Source organism: Bufo gargarizans, chromosome 1 (assembly GCF_014858855.1).
Source record: "Bufo gargarizans isolate SCDJY-AF-19 chromosome 1, ASM1485885v1, whole genome shotgun sequence".
Lineage (NCBI taxonomy): Eukaryota > Metazoa > Chordata > Amphibia > Anura > Bufonidae > Bufo > Bufo gargarizans.
Window position 1 is genome coordinate 314,186,093 of NC_058080.1, and position 17,544 is coordinate 314,203,636.

General features: G+C 40.1%; 1 protein-coding gene across 1 annotated transcript in view; it reads right to left on the reverse strand.

Moving 5' to 3' along the window:
* Nucleotides 1-994: 994 nt before the first annotated feature.
* Nucleotides 995-17,544, reverse strand: part of LOC122946111 (fibrillin-2-like) — a 160,276-nt gene continuing 143,726 nt past the window's right edge. Inside the window, exons 62-65 of the mRNA XM_044305466.1 lie at nucleotides 11,448-11,567; nucleotides 10,777-11,014; nucleotides 9,647-9,815; nucleotides 995-5,340 (exon numbers count right to left, since the gene is read on the reverse strand). Of these exons, the coding sequence (XP_044161401.1) occupies nucleotides 4,969-5,340; nucleotides 9,647-9,815; nucleotides 10,777-11,014; nucleotides 11,448-11,567 (899 nt within the window). The 3' untranslated portion in view covers nucleotides 995-4,968. The remainder of the gene's footprint in view (nucleotides 5,341-9,646; nucleotides 9,816-10,776; nucleotides 11,015-11,447; nucleotides 11,568-17,544) is intronic.

The window sequence follows — 17,544 nt, forward strand, 5'->3', positions numbered from 1 at the left end:
AGCCATGGCTTTGTGGTGAAGACAGAGGTGCATTTGTGGCTTGCAGCTCTGCCTAAAATTTTTTTTTTTTACTGAAGGAATACGTAGGCTTCTATGTCAGCCCCAGTTACAGTAGAAATCAATAGTAAAAAAAAATTTTTAAATGTCCTCCAGAGGTCTTGTACGACCTTGTGGGGACAAAAAGTGTAAAATAAAAAAATTAAAAAGTGTTTTTAAAAAAAATGGTTTCACATGTAAAAAAACCCCACCTTTTTAAAAGTTGTTAATAATAGAAACTTCACCTCATCCCACAAAAAACAAGCCCTCACACAAGACCATATCCACGATCTACCCCATCAGGTGAAAAACATTTAAAAAAATGAAAAAAATTGAAAATTACTCCAAAACAGCTTTTTTTGTCACCTTGCCTCCCAAAAAACATATCAAGTCATCAAAAAGTCTTATGTACCCAAAAATGGTACCAATAAAAAGTTAAGTCTGTCCTGCAAAAGGCAAGCCCTCTAGAAAAGTAAAAATTTTATGGATGTTATAATATGGCAATGCAAAATATAACAGATTTTTATTAAAAAGGATTTTATTATGCAAAAGTAGTAAAGCATGAAAAAACTATATAAATTTGGTTTCGCCATATGTAAAAAGGGATATTAATTATTGATATTTTGGGTAATCTCAATAATTAATATTCATAAATAGGCATGAGTCGTCTGTTGATGACTCCGCCTATTTATACCTTATATAAGACTACCTCTGTTGCCTCACTCTACACTGAACTACATGTGACTCACTACTGCTACTACGGTGTCGACTACCAAAAACACTATACACTGTATTATGAATAATAAAGTATATTTATTAAAACAAATACAAGTCTACAGTCTACTAATACGCTATATCTATATATATTTATATATCAATGGTTATATGATCATATCAACCTGCAGAATAAACTTATCATATCATATACAGTATACCACATGGTGAACCTCATTAAAAATAAAAAACACAGAATTTCAATTTTTGCCTACCTCACCTCCCAAAAAAATAGATAAAAAGCGATCAAAAAGCCAAATGTATCCCAAAATGGTGCCAACCTACAGCTTGTCTAGCAAAAATAAACCTGTGGAATACTTAAAGGGAAGAACATTTCAAAAATCAGTTTTAAATCGTTTGAGGGGTGTAGTTTCTAAAATGGGGTAATTTATGGCTGGTTTCTATTATGTGAGCTCCTCAAAGTAACTTCAGAACTAAATTAGTCCTTAAAAAATAGATTTTGGAAATTTTCTTGAAAATTTTAAAAAATTGCTTCTAAAATGCTAACCCTTCTAACTTCTTAAAAAAAAAAAATAACATTACCAAATATGGTGAATATTATCTAATACATATCTTATGAGGTATAACTATCTATCTTAAATTTTCTGTAAATTAGTTTTTTTTAATAATTATAAGTAAAACAAATTTGACTCAGCTTTACCTTTAACATGATGTACAATGTGTCACGAAAAAACAATTTTAGAATAGCTTCGTTAAGTAAAAGCATCACAAAATTATTACCACATAAAGTGACACATGTCAGATTTGCAAAATTAGGCCTCATCAAGAAAAGGGAAAATGGCCTGTCTGGAAGTGGTTAAAGGGGTTATCCCATAACTAATGTAAACTATTTACATCCGACATCATATAGTACATGACAATCTCTTTCAAACAAAGAAAGAAGCAGCCCTGTACCTCACATGGTTACATAGTTAATATGGTACGAAAAAAACATACTGTAAGTCCATCAAGTTCAACCAAGGGATAGGTGGGGATGTGAATCTCAGAACAAGTGACTCTCCCAGTATTACATCCCCTTGGACATATTGAATCACTCAGTGGCTATGCTATTTTTTTTAAATTACATGCAGTTACAAAAGAATTCAGATGCTGATAGGAAAACTATAGAATATTTTTTTGTGTGACAACCCCTTTAAAATAACTTCTATATCCAGAGAGCGGATCATTTTTGACTCACCCTCATATGATGCATGGACCTTACATTTATTGCATCTTACTCCCACGGCCTATGAAACACCAGTCTTTTGTACATATGTCCCACTGTATCAAGATGCTCTTATGCTCTAAGGGTGTTTTCGTTGTACTGAATATTACTCTGTTTTTCCCTCATGACCAAATACCACTGGTCAATGTCGTGCATATTTTACTGTGAATTGTGATGCGTTTGCGATGTGATGATTCGCCACATGCTTTTACAGGTGAAACAAGTTCTTTCAACATACTTTTGGGGGGCTGAATCCCAATAGACCTGCTGATCAGCTGAATTGGAGAGGTCACTTCCAGTGACATCATATTCATCGGTCACATGGCCCGGGTTAAGCTCACTGCCATTCAAGTGAATGGGCCTGAGCTGCAATACCAAACTCAGGCACTATACAGTGTATGGCATGTGCTATAAGGAGGCCTCAGCACTCAATTGAGCACTGCTTCCTCAACTGGTCTGCAGCGGTGTTGACTGTCGGACCCCTACTAATCACATATTGATGACTTATTCTGAGGAGGTCATCAAAACTGTACACCAGAAAAAACCTTTAATAGAAATACTTGGTAACAATATGGACCATTGTGATAATGTTATTCAATTTCTAATTTATACCAAATACCACTACCCTCTCCTTCTGTTCCTTTGTCCGTTTCCACTCGCATACATATGTTCACCTCTTTTTCCATCCCTCACAAGGTGATATATGAATGATGTTGGGTATGTAAACTATTGTTATATGCTTGATGGACATCGAGATTCTGGTTATTGAGGACAAAAATTATATTTTTACCCAAAATAATTTTATTGTTGCTGTTGCTTCTGATAAAAAACACAATTATGAAAAGTTTTACAAAATTATCATATGTGCCTAACAACAAATAGAACAAAAATATAGCACACTGTTTGAAATGTAATATAACAATGCATCAGACCACATTGGATAGAAGGATTTTTTTCCCTCCTCTAAAAATAACACTTTTGGCTCAACACAAGACTGGAAAAAAATGATTTTTACAATGAAATGATTTGTTGTAGCACCGTCTAGTAACATAGTATTTCACAACGTCTCGTATTTTCCAGAGCTAATGTCTTTTTTTCAAGTTTATGATTTTCTTTCGGCAACAATACAGTATTCACACATATTAAAGAAAAGTGGCTGCCCTCGGGAGTTTTAAAAAACAAAAACGTATCAAATAAAATATATATATATATATATATACTACAGGAATATGAACTTACAAAATGAGCAACAGTTAACAGTCATGGTTATACATAAATATATATCTAAACGAAAAAATAAAAAAATAAAAAAAGGATGTACAGTGCAGTAACCGAGCCTATCTAAGCGTTGGATGGGTGGATAAAGCACCATTATGGGATGGATAAAGCACAGTGTCAGGTAGTATTGTGTGTATTTCATACTGTAGTCTAAAGTAGCACCATCCTATCTGTATTTTTCTCCCTCCTGTTTTTTTTCAAGCAGTCCAGTAGAAGGAAAAACACAGACTGAGATATAGTTTCATCTGCTGCCCTTTTGGAATGGTTTTCACTACTGAATCTCAATTACATTTTAATGTATACCAGCCATACCTGGCACATGAAGGCAAACCAGTTCTCTGCCGCTGTCTTTACTTATATAATATTATATTAGGATCCTTACCTTTACCTTTGCAGCCTGAGCTTAGAAGACTACAGTAATTTGAACAAAGGAGGTAATGTGTCTCCCAGAGGCAATGCCTCTAAAAGATTTTGCACCTATAACGAAACGTAGTGCCATGGAACAACTGGAAGCATCAGATATCCTTCTAATCAACTAGTTTAAATATTTTTGTGTCTTATAAATAAAAATACAATGTTTCTAGCTTGTGGTGTTTTTGGTGTAACAACCATTTGAGATTTTATTAGCTCTTTCTTTAAAAATAAATAAAAAAAGTGCACCTCCAGTCACCATCATATGAGCTAGCTTCCAAACATTTGGCCGGTGACATGTTAGTTTATCTTAAATATCTATTTTATTATTTTCTGCTTACTTATGTAAAGTAAGATATAGCTTTGTTTAAAAGCATAATACTTGTGTTTTCGTTTTTTGACCACACTTTACTTGGTGCCTAATGGGACGGTATCTATAGGTACTTTTTTGCTATGATCCAGATAAAACCGAAATATTTTTGGGGGCTACCTAAAAAATCTGACATTATGGAAGATAAGAACAAAGAGAACTATGGCTGTAAACTAAATTATGTTTTACATATATCTTGCAGGCTTCACTCATGTCAGTTGGTTTACACACATGGTTGATACAATAGCAAATGTTAACAGTTCTTCTATGCAAAGAACTGATAACTATTGCACATAATTCCAAAATATAAAGTTTGGATTTGTAGTAATCATTTGTAGCATCTACCTAACCAATCCTCAGATATAATATGATTTACCTTCAAATATTATATGTACAGTCTTATAGTACTCTTGTTCAAAATACACCTGATTTTGCAACATTACTGGTAAAACCATGACTGTTTCTATCATAAGGCACTAATTTCATTCTCCTGTCAACATCCCTTGTCTTGCGGTTTAAAAGGAGACAAATGAATTACACACCCTCCATCTTTGTATACATCTGCTGGTTTCAATCTGAACATCCAATGCATCCTATCCATTGTACTTTTTTCTCACCCTGTCAACTTGTATTTTTAAACCTCACTCCCAACTTTTATACAACAAAAATACTATGAATAAAACAAAATCCCAAAATACATACGGACGTTGGTCACTGTTGAAATCATATTCCACATTTCCCATCAATTTTTGTCTTAGTGCTGAGGTTCTGACTCAAAAGCTTGCTAATTATACACAAGACAGAAGAAGACTTTCTCTATAAATGTAAAGTTCGGATCTTGTGAAGGCCACATGAGGAGTGTCTGCTTATGGTGTTAATAAAGTTGAACCTTAACTTTCATCTTGAGTGCTTGGCCTATTTCACCACTGAGGTAGTTGAAGTCCTTCTCATCTTCTAATTTCTGCAGTTCCTTCTTACGGTATAGAGGCACACTGGCGATCTCCAAGTTATACAAGCCTGGAACCACCTTCTTGCGTCCAAGGTAGAGAAAACTTAAGCCATCCTTCTGGTGAATGCGGAAGATGCCATCCTCATTGCCTTGAGAGATAATGTAGCGTACATGGTTCTCCAGTGGCACCAGAGCTGGCATGAGCTCCATGATATGTTGTTTATTTATCAAGTCAGAAATGTTCAAGCTCATTTTAAGTGGAGCATCTATGTCAACGCTAGCCAGGCTGATATGATTCTGCATTAAAACCAAAATAAATAGTTAAATTCTATATAAATACACTGTGCATTATAAGTGCCTAAATTAGAAAACTTTTTGCTTATTAATATTCCAAATCTTCTATATATAAGGGTCTCTCCATGAATTTAAAAAATGAAAAAATACATAAAGGGGTTGGCCACTCTTTAAATACTTTCCACTACTGTGTGGCAGGCAGGGAAAAATGAAGTTCCTAATATACTTCATTAAACACATCTGCCTGCTTTTCTCTCAATTATAAGCCACGCCCCCTTAGTCCTGCTCTACCTTGCAGCTGAGTTCGTCCATGGCTTCACACCACATGGAGGAGCTTGAGAGCAAGCTCGTCCATGCACATGTGCAGTCTGCTCCTGTCAGTGGTCGGCTCCCAGCTGCCCGCTCCAACTGTGACAGGAATCAGCTGCTTGTTCCCTCTCTACAAACAGCTACTGCAGTAGCTACTTAGTCAATCGCCATCCCCATGCACTACCAACACACAGCCGACCCGCTAAGCCACGCCCACATGTCCTATTAGGCCACACCCATTGCAACCAACAGGGAAAGCAGGACATCTAGCCAGGAACTATGATATATATATATATACAGGTCCTTCTAAAAAAAATTGCATATTGTGATAAAGTCTAATGTTTATCAGTACATTACAGAAAATAATGAACTTTATCACAATATGCTAATTTTTTTAGAAGGACCTGTAGATATATATATATATATATATATATATATATATATATATACACAAACATCGTGTTCACATGGGTGAATAATCTTTTTTCTATTTTCTTCTAATGAGAGTGCTGTTGTTTTGCTAACGGAACCCTTTTTACAGATCCATGACGGATCTGCAAAAAACACGAGTGTGAAAGTAGCGTTAGGCACATAGGGCCAGATTTATCATTAGCTCAAGTCAAAATAATGGAGTGAAAAAGTCACACATTTTTGCGCAATTGCTAAAACTGCACAAAAATTTGCGACTTTTATTGGCTCTGCACTATGCTCGCCAGTTTTCTGAAAGTGGACGTGTTTTCTTAGGTAAATGAATCTCTAGACATATTTACTATTGCACAATTTCACTCCAGTGAGGACCATGCTTATCTTATGCGACTTTTTCGTAAAGACGTGCAACTTTTGTAAAGCTGCTTACTGAAGGATAATCTGCTACCGTCAAACCACATTTATCACAGTATTAAAGGTCCATTAATAAATCTGACTTGGCTAAAAGTGACTTTGGACATATGTAAAAGTGGAGTAAGATGTAAGTGTAATGATAAATCTGGCCCATAGTGTCCCTCTTGCTTCTATTCTAAAGTTGGGAGGTATGCTAAAGCACTGATGAAATGACACCTAAGGTACTGTTGTTACTATGGTATCACAGTTGGCCAGGGATGTCATGTGATCACTCCTCTGAAGATGCTTGCTGTGATGCATGCTGGGATTTTTACTTTCACTTTGCAGCTGCTCCACCCACACACCCTCTCATTAATGGGAGCATGCTATGCTGAATGCAGTAGAAAAATGATATATATACAGTACTAGCAGAAGGACCCAGCTTCGCACGGGTATATTTCATCTATTAAATTTAACGTTTCTGTGTGTCGTTAAAAGATATCGTCAGTTTCCCCCATAACAGTGACCTCTACAGCACCCCCCCTCACTGTCTGCTGAGCTGTGTATCTAATCATATCCTGTGTGATACTGTCTGCTTAGCTGTGTATCTAATCCTATCCTGTGTGATACTGTCTGCTGAGCTATGTATCTAATCCTATCCTGTGTGATACTGTCTGCTGAGCTGTGTATCTAATCTTATGTTGTGTGATACTGTCTGCTGAGCTATGTATCTAATCCTATCCTGTGTGATACTGTCTGCTGAGCTGTGTATCTAATCATATTCTTTGTGAAACTGTCTGCTGAGCTGTGTATTTAATCCTATCCTGTGTGATACTGTCTGCTGAGCTGTGTATCTAATCTTATGTTGTGTGATACTGTCTGCTGAGCTGTGTATCTAATCATATCCTTTGTGAAACTGTCTGCTGAGCTGTGTATTTAATCCTATCCTGTGTGATACTGTCTGCTGAGCTGTGTATCTAATCCTATCCTGTGTGATACTGTCTGCTGAGCTGTGTATCTAATCCTATCCTGTGTGATACTATCTGCTGAGCTGTGTATCTAATCTTATGTTGTGTGATACTGCCTGCTGAGCTGTGTATCCTGCTGAGCTGTGTATCTAATCCTATCATGTGTGATACTGTCTGCTGTGTATCTAAGTCTATTGAGTGATACTGTCTGCTGAGCTGTGCATGTCGTCATGTAGCCCTAGCCTAAAGCTATAGCAGTGAAGAAAAATGGCTGGATTGTTATGGAAACCTGGAATAAAACTGTGTGTGTGTGGAAACTATGGCAGTTGGGGGCTTGGGGGCTTGTATTGGCTAATGCAGGTCATTTATGGGGAATATCTCAGGAACGGTACGTCCTAGAGAGCTGAGACCCAGTCTAAAAACTTCCTGGACATCTGATGTACCTGTGTGCCAAATTTGGTGAAGATCGGTCCAGTCGTTTGGTCGCGCATAAAAAACGTCCAGACAGAAACTCATTTTTATAATATAATAGATATCTGTCATGATACAAATTCCTCTTGGCTTTAGTTATTGTCTGGGGCACTTTATTTGTTTTTATACTTGAGAGGAGGGTGAGGTGTGGATAATGAGCAGCAGCACTTGTATGCAGTGTCCATTACCACAGCAACACATTACCACAGTCTGTCCTGTCTGTACTTAATGTCTCCTCATGAACTCCATTCATACAGAGATTCAGCTAAAGTTCTTCTCATCTGTATTTAGGATCATAATCCCTGACAAGTAGGAGAATGAGGCAGCTCTTTACCCCAGTGTTGTAAAGTAATTTGTCCTCCTGTGTGATCAGGACAGGTTTTGTGTGAGCTAATGGGACAGCGGCCATTTTGTTCCCCTGATGATTGCTCCCCAGACAAAACGAGCCACTATAAATAATGAAAGGTATTTGAGAATATATTTATAATAAAGTAATATTAAAGTATTTTCATTTTCTTATTTCCCGGAGAATCCCTTTAATAAAAACTTGAACAGGTCTAATTTTGCTTAGCTGCAAACTGTCAGCCATCCCGTCACTAGGTTTATGTTCCAAACAATTACCGGTAGTTTGTTAAAGAGTTTCTGTCAGCAGGAAAATGGTTATTACCCTGGCTGACATTAATGATGTACTAATGTCAGCTGAACATAACTATATTAGTGCCATCCCACTGCATGACGCAGTTATTGAGAAAAAATAACTTTTATAATATGCAAATGAGCCTCTAGGTCTCCGCTTGCCGGGCCTGCCTCCTGTGGAAATCTCACGCCTGCGGCGTCCAGTTAAGTATTCGGCGCAGGCGCAGTAAGTGAAGGAAGCTCGCCAGCTTCACTCACTGCGCCTGCGTAAAATACTGAACGGGACGGCACAGGCGCGAGATTTCCACAGGAGACAGGGCCGGCAAGCGGAGACCAATGTTGCCTGGCCCTGTCAATCAAGTGTAGCAGGGCATGGCCAGAGGTGGGAGAGCGCAGCCTCTAGGAGTAGGAGCAACCGCACCCCCCTGCTCCTAGAGGCTCCTTTGCATATTATAAAAGTTATTTTTTCTCAATAACGGCAGAACGCAGTGAGGTGGCACTAATATAGTTATGTTCAGCTGACATTAGTACATCACTTATGTCAGCCAGGCTAATACCCATTTTTCTGCTGACAGAAGCCCTTTAAAGCAAATTAGTTAACATGTTCCTTAGGATAAATACAGAGGCATCATTTTTCCTTTCTAAAGTTATTATTTGGCTAGTTTACATTTGTGTAATATCTGCCAGACACCGCCTGACCTGGAGGATCTGAGATGAGGGGATTTGTTCTCCTGAATGTGGAGAACATTGGCAAGGCAGTGTCAGAACATGAAGGGAAAAGCCACACTGACAAGGGAACCGCTACCCAGTTGTCAATTTAGCTATACATTTTCAGGAGGAATAACAAAGGAATGGCACAATGCAGAGTTATAAGAGAAGAATTGTTATCTTATGGGGAATGCATTTTTTTAAACAGACATGACAGCTCTTCTTTGAATGATGAAACGGGTAAGTGATTTACAATTATATGTTAAACTAATATTTTTAAAGGATGAGTAAACTTTGTCCATAAGCTTAAAAAGATATTGTGGCATCTGTATTACAGTACTACTTGTAGGATCTCTGGTGGTATTGATATGACTGTTAAATCTTTTGCTTGTTCTTACCTCATGTTCAGAGGTTCCATTAGCACTGCGCCGCTGCCTTCCTCTCTTTGGATAACCATTGATCTTGCATTCATAACAGTTCTCTGGGGATAGGACGTTCTCTTCATCTTCTTCAATTGGAGCTGGGATGTAACCACCTTTGCCAAATCCAAGGCCTGATACACAGTGCCTGCAGAAGAATATACAGATCTAAATCCTGCTTATCTCACTCATTAGTGGCAAAAGTAAACTAAACATGAAAGGCGCAAATATCTGTTCGTCTCTAATAAAGGAGTGCACAAAAAAGAAAATAAAGCTTTTTTGGGTTCAAGAATATATAATGCATAGTATTTTAGCAGCAATACATTACCTGGGACTAAAGCAATATACAGGTGAACCTCAAAAAATTTATTGTGTTAATGCAGCTTAAAATTAGAATTTAGTGAAAAAGTTCAATATTCTAGGCTCAAAGTGTCACACTGTAGTCAGCCAATTACTCCATATCCCCTGAGCAAAGGGGACCTGAGATTGGGACTTTGGGGTTTCATAAGCGGTAAGCCTGTAATCATCTAAATTATACCAAATAAAGGCTTGAAATATCTCGCTTTGCATGTAATGAGTCTATCTCATATGTTAGTTTCACCTTTAAGTTGCATTACTGAAATAAATGAACTTTGCAACCCTACATTGTGCGCAGTGCAATGATGCCATTTTTACCTTCCTTTACACACTACCACTTAACTGGAAACCTCACCTCCCTTACTTCAGATGAAAGGATGGAAGTTATCAGATGAAAGGATACAAGCTATCAATCAATGCTTAGAGAGGTTTTCCAGTATTTTGATACTGATGGCTTATCCTCAGGATAGGCCATCAATATCAAACCTTTGGAGGTTCGACATCCCCCATCCCCACCAATCAGCGGTTTGAAGGGGCTGCAGTGCTTGGGCAAGAGCTGCAACCTTTTCATCAGGCCTGTGATGTCATGTTCATCGTCACATGGCTATTCTGGAAAAACCCTTTAACATTTGGGACTTTTATGGCATATAGATAGGATATGGCATAAATGTCCCAGACGGGAATACCTCTTTAACATTACCAATTACTATTACATGTAAAGGTACCATTCAACTTTTAACAACATTTCTCACCCTTGGCCAGCTCGGAAATATCCCGCTGGACATCCACACAGATAGCCACCATCAGTATTGGAGCAACCATAGCTGCAAGGATTTCCACCACCAGAACCTGAGCACTCATCTACATCCTGACAGCCACCAAAAGAGGACTCAAAATCAAAGCCCGAGGGGCAGATGCATTTGTAGCTTCCCAAAGTGTTATAGCAGGAGGCAGAGCCACATGTTGACTGGCTGGAGCACTCATTCTCATCTGCCAGAAGAAAAGATTAAGATTAATAGAATGAAAGAAATCATAGTCTCAGCAAGTGTCTGGAATAACATTTCTTTTTAATAGTTTTCTTCATTTGTATCGATTACTTAGCAACCCCATGCCAATGACATACAGTGACTTCACAAAGGGCTTTTCCAGAGGAAGATTTTTTTAAAAATAGGGTCCGGTTGGGATGAAAATAATCAATATTAATCTTTTGTCTTTTAATTGCTCTCCTGTAAAACCCCTTTAAAGTAGTGACAGAAATGTAAGCGCATTACCACACTCTTCTTACCCACCATTGCCTAATGGGCCTGCATTCTGTTAATGGATTTGTCCATAGTCTGTCTGTCAAATCTATCGATCGGTCTGTCTATCTAGCTGTCCATCTATTTCCCTTTTTAACACTTCTCATTTTCTTTCGCTTACTCACCCACACACTGGTTCCACTGGTAATGTTGCACATATCCCTGGGGGCAGCCACAACGATATCCACCGAGCACATTTTGGCAGCCATGTTGACAGCGATGATTGCCATCACACTCATCTAAGTCTGCAAAATAAAAGTGAAGTTTATCTCTATGCAGTGACAAATGTGCACTTGTTGAGACCTGAGAACATTTCCCAACACTGTATTTGTCGAATTTTATGAACTATAATATAATGAACTAAATGTGCAAGCTTTAAAATTGTATTTAATATTACAATGCAATCATAAAATCTAGTAAGAAAAATGTTGCTGTGTAAATACTTAGATTTATCTAAAGAGGCAGTGAAATACTGTCAATGGAGAAGCATAAATTGGAGTATCCAGGGGCGGACACAGACAGCAGAGGGCCCCTGTGCACCCCTCCCCAAACCACACATACAGACATAAACATATACAATACCTGCAGCATATAACGACCAGGAGCGCAACGCTGGCCCAGGAAGCAACATTTAATAAGTACAGTACCAATGAAAAAAAACTAATAGATACAGTGACCCCTTTAAGGCTGCACAGTGCTTTTGTCGTGCAACCAAGGACCACAGCAGCACAATGCTGCGATGCATTGAGTTAAAATGAATGGGGTCGCATTGTGGCATTGAAGTTTCTTAAAATCACAATCGAAAAGTCTCAAGAAATTCAGCAGGTTGGATTTTTGTGACCGTCAGGTCACGGCCCCATTTACTTTTACTAGCTGTGATGTAGCGTAGTGTCGCTGCAATCTTTGGCTGCACAATGTGTGTTGCAGCCACAGCCACCTTGTGGTGCCAGTCTAAGGGCCCATTTAGACAGCCGTTCTTTACAGTCCGCAAGTTGCGGATCCACAAAACACAGAGACTGGCGCTGTGCGTCGCATGATCTGCAATTGTGGACAAAAATAGGACATGTTCTATCGTTTTTGTGGCTCTGCAAAACGGACATACGGATGTGGACAACACACAATACCCGTTGAAATGAATTCTGCAACAGATGCGGACTCCTTCATACGGCCGTCTGACTGGACTTTCATACATGCAACCGCTCTTTTTAACACATCTTCACATATGCAGGCACTCTCACATACACACACTGTCACATATGCAGGCACTCTCACATACACACACTGTCACATATGCAGGCATTCTCACATACACACACTGTCACATATGCAGGCATTCTCACATACACACACTGTCACATATGCAGGTATTCTCACATACACACACTGTCACATATGCAGGTATTCTCACATACACACACTGTCACATACGCAGGTATTCTCACATACACACACTGTCATACATGCAGGCACTCTCACATACACACACTGTCACATATGCAGGCACTCTCACATACACACACACTGTCACATATGCAGGTATTCTCACATACACACACTGTCACATACGCAGGTATTCTCACATACACACACTGTCATACATGCAGGCACTCTCACATACACACACACTGTCACATATGCAGGTATTCTCACATACACACACTGTCACATACGCAGGTATTCTCACATACACACACTGTCATACATGCAGGCACTCTCACATACACACACTGTCACATATGCAGGCACTCTCACATACACACACTGTCATACATGCAGGCATTCTCACATACACACACTGTCACATATGCAGGCATTCTCACATACACACACTGTCACATATGCAGGTATTCTCACATACACACACTGTCACATATGCAGGTATTCTCACATACACACACTGTCACATATGCAGGCACTCTCACATACACACACACTGTCACATATGCAGGTATTCTCACATACACACACTGTCACATATGCAGGCATTCTCACATACACACACTGTCACATATGCAGGCATTCTCACATACACACACTGTCATACATGCAGGCACTCTCACATACACACACTGTCACATATGCAGGCACTCTCACATACACACACACTGTCACATATGCAGGCATTCTCACATACACACACTGTCACATATGCAGGCATTCTCACATACACACACTGTCACATATGCAGGCATTCTCACATACACACACTGTCATACATGCAGGCACTCTCACATACACACACTGTCACATATGCAGGCACTCTCACATACACACACACTGTCACATATGCAGGTATTCTCACATACACACACTGTCACATATGCAGGTATTCTCACATACACACACTGTCATACATGCAGGCACTCTCACATACACACACTGTCACATATGCAGGCACTCTCACATACACACACACTGTCACATATGCAGGTATTCTCACATACACACACTGTCACATACGCAGGTATTCTCACATACACACACTGTCACATACACACACTGTCATACATGCAGGCACTCTCACATACACACACTGTCACATATGCAGGCACTCTCACATACACACACTGTCATACATGCAGGCATTCTCACATACACACACTGTCACATATGCAGGCATTCTCACATACACACACTGTCACATATGCAGGCATTCTCACATACACACACTGTCACATATGCAGGCATTCTCACATACACACACTGTCACATATGCAGGCACTCTCACATACACACACTGTCACATATGCAGGCATTCTCACATACACACACTGTCACATATGCAGGCACTCTCACATACACACACTGTCATACATGCAGGCACTCTCACATATACACACTGTCATACATGCAGGCACTCTCACATGCACACACTGTCACACATGCAGGCATTCTCACATACACACACTGTCATACATGCAGGCACTCTCACATACACACACTGTCACATATGCAGGCATTCTCACATATGCAGGCATTCTCACATACACACACTGTCACATATGCAGGCACTCTCACATACACACACTGTCACATATGCAGGCATTCTCACATACACACACACTGTCACATATGCAGGCATTCTCACATACACACACTGTCACATATGCAGGCATTCTCACATACACACACACTGTCACATATGCAGGCATTCTCACATACACACACTGTCACATATGCAGGCATTCTCACATACACACACACTGTCACATATGCAGGCATTCTCACATACACACACTGTCACATATTCAGGCATTCTCACATACACACACTGTCACATATGCAGGCATTCTCACATACACACACTGTCACATATGCAGGCATTCTCACATACACACACTGTCACATATGCAGGCATTCTCACATACACACACTGTCACATATGCAGGCATTCTCACATACACACACTGTCACATATGCAGGCATTCTCACATACACACACTGTCACATATGCAGGCATTCTCAAATACACACACACCGTCACATATGCAGGCATTCTCACATACACACACTGTCACATATGCAGGCATTCTCACATACACACACACTGTCACATATGCAGGCATTCTCACATACACACACACTGTCACATATGCAGGCACTCTCACATACACACACTGTCACATATGCAGGCATTCTCACATACACACACTGTCATACATGCAGGCACTCTCACATACACACACTGTCACATATGCAGGCACTCTCACATACACACACACTGTCACATATGCAGGTATTCTCACATACACACACTGTCACATACGCAGGTATTCTCACATACACACACTGTCATACATGCAGGCACTCTCACATACACACACTGTCACATATGCAGGCACTCTCACATACACACACACTGTCACATATGCAGGTATTCTCACATACACACACTGTCACATACGCAGGTATTCTCACATACACACACTGTCATACATGCAGGCACTCTCACATACACACACACTGTCACATATGCAGGTATTCTCACATACACACACTGTCACATACGCAGGTATTCTCACATACACACACTGTCATACATGCAGGCACTCTCACATACACACACTGTCACATATGCAGGCACTCTCACATACACACACTGTCATACATGCAGGCATTCTCACATACACACACTGTCACATATGCAGGCATTCTCACATACACACACTGTCACATATGCAGGTATTCTCACATACACACACTGTCACATATGCAGGTATTCTCACATACACACACTGTCACATATGCAGGCACTCTCACATACACACACACTGTCACATATGCAGGTATTCTCACATACACACACTGTCATACATGCAGGCACTCTCACATACACACACTGTCACATATGCAGGCACTCTCACATACACACACACTGTCACATATGCAGGTATTCTCACATACACACACTGTCACATACGCAGGTATTCTCACATACACACACTGTCATACATGCAGGCACTCTCACATACACACACTGTCACATATGCAGGCACTCTCACATACACACACACTGTCACATATGCAGGTATTCTCACATACACACACTGTCACATACGCAGGTATTCTCACATACACACACTGTCACATACACACACTGTCATACATGCAGGCACTCTCACATACACACACTGTCACATATGCAGGCACTCTCACATACACACACTGTCATACATGCAGGCACTCTCACATACACACACTGTACACATGCAGGCATTCTCACATACACACACTGTCACATATGCAGGCATTCTCACATACACACACTGTCACATATGCAGGCATTCTCACATACACACACTGTCACATATGCAGGCACTCTCACATACACACACTGTCACATATGCAGGCATTCTCACATACACACACTGTCACATATGCAGGCACTCTCACATACACACACTGTCATACATGCAGGCACTCTCACATATACACACTGTCATACATGCAGGCACTCTCACATGCACACACTGTCACACATGCATGCATTCTCACATACACACACTGTCATACATGCAGGCACTCTCACATACACACACTGTCACATATGCAGGCATTCTCACATATGCAGGCATTCTCACATACACACACTGTCACATATGCAGGCACTCTCACATACACACACTGTCACATATGCAGGCATTCTCACATACACACACACTGTCACATATGCAGGCATTCTCACATACACACACTGTCACATATGCAGGCATTCTCACATACACACACACTGTCACATATGCAGGCATTCTCACATACACACACTGTCACATATGCAGGCATTCTCACATACACACACACTGTCACATATGCAGGCATTCTCACATACACACACTGTCACATATTCAGGCATTCTCACATACACACACTGTCACATATGCAGGCATTCTCACATACACACACTGTCACATATGCAGGCATTCTCACATACACACACTGTCACATATGCAGGCATTCTCACATACACACACTGTCACATATGCAGGCATTCTCACATACACACACTGTCACATATGCAGGCATTCTCACATACACACACTGTCACATATGCAGGCATTCTCAAATACACACACACCGTCACATATGCAGGCATTCTCACATACACACACTGTCACATATGCAGGCATTCTCACATACACACACACTGTCACATATGCAGGCATTCTCACATACACACACACTGTCACATATGCAGGCACTCTCACATACACACACTGTCACATATGCAGGCATTCTCACATACACACACTGTCATACATGCAGGCACTCTCACATACACACACTGTCACATATGCAGGCACTCTCACATACACACACACTGTCACATATGCAGGTATTCTCACATACACACACTGTCACATACGCAGGTATTCTCACATACACACACTGTCATACATGCAGGCACTCTCACATACACACACTGTCACATATGCAGGCACTCTCACATACACACACACTGTCACATATGCAGGTATTCTCACATACACACACTGTCACATACGCAGGTATTCTCACATACACACACTGTCACATACACACACTGTCATACATGCAGGCACTCTCACATACACACACTGTCACATATGCAGGCACTCTCACATACACACACTGTCATACATGCAGGCATTCTCACATACACACACTGTCACATATGCAGGCATTCTCACATACACACACTGTCACATATGCAGGCATTCTCACATACACACACTGTCACATATG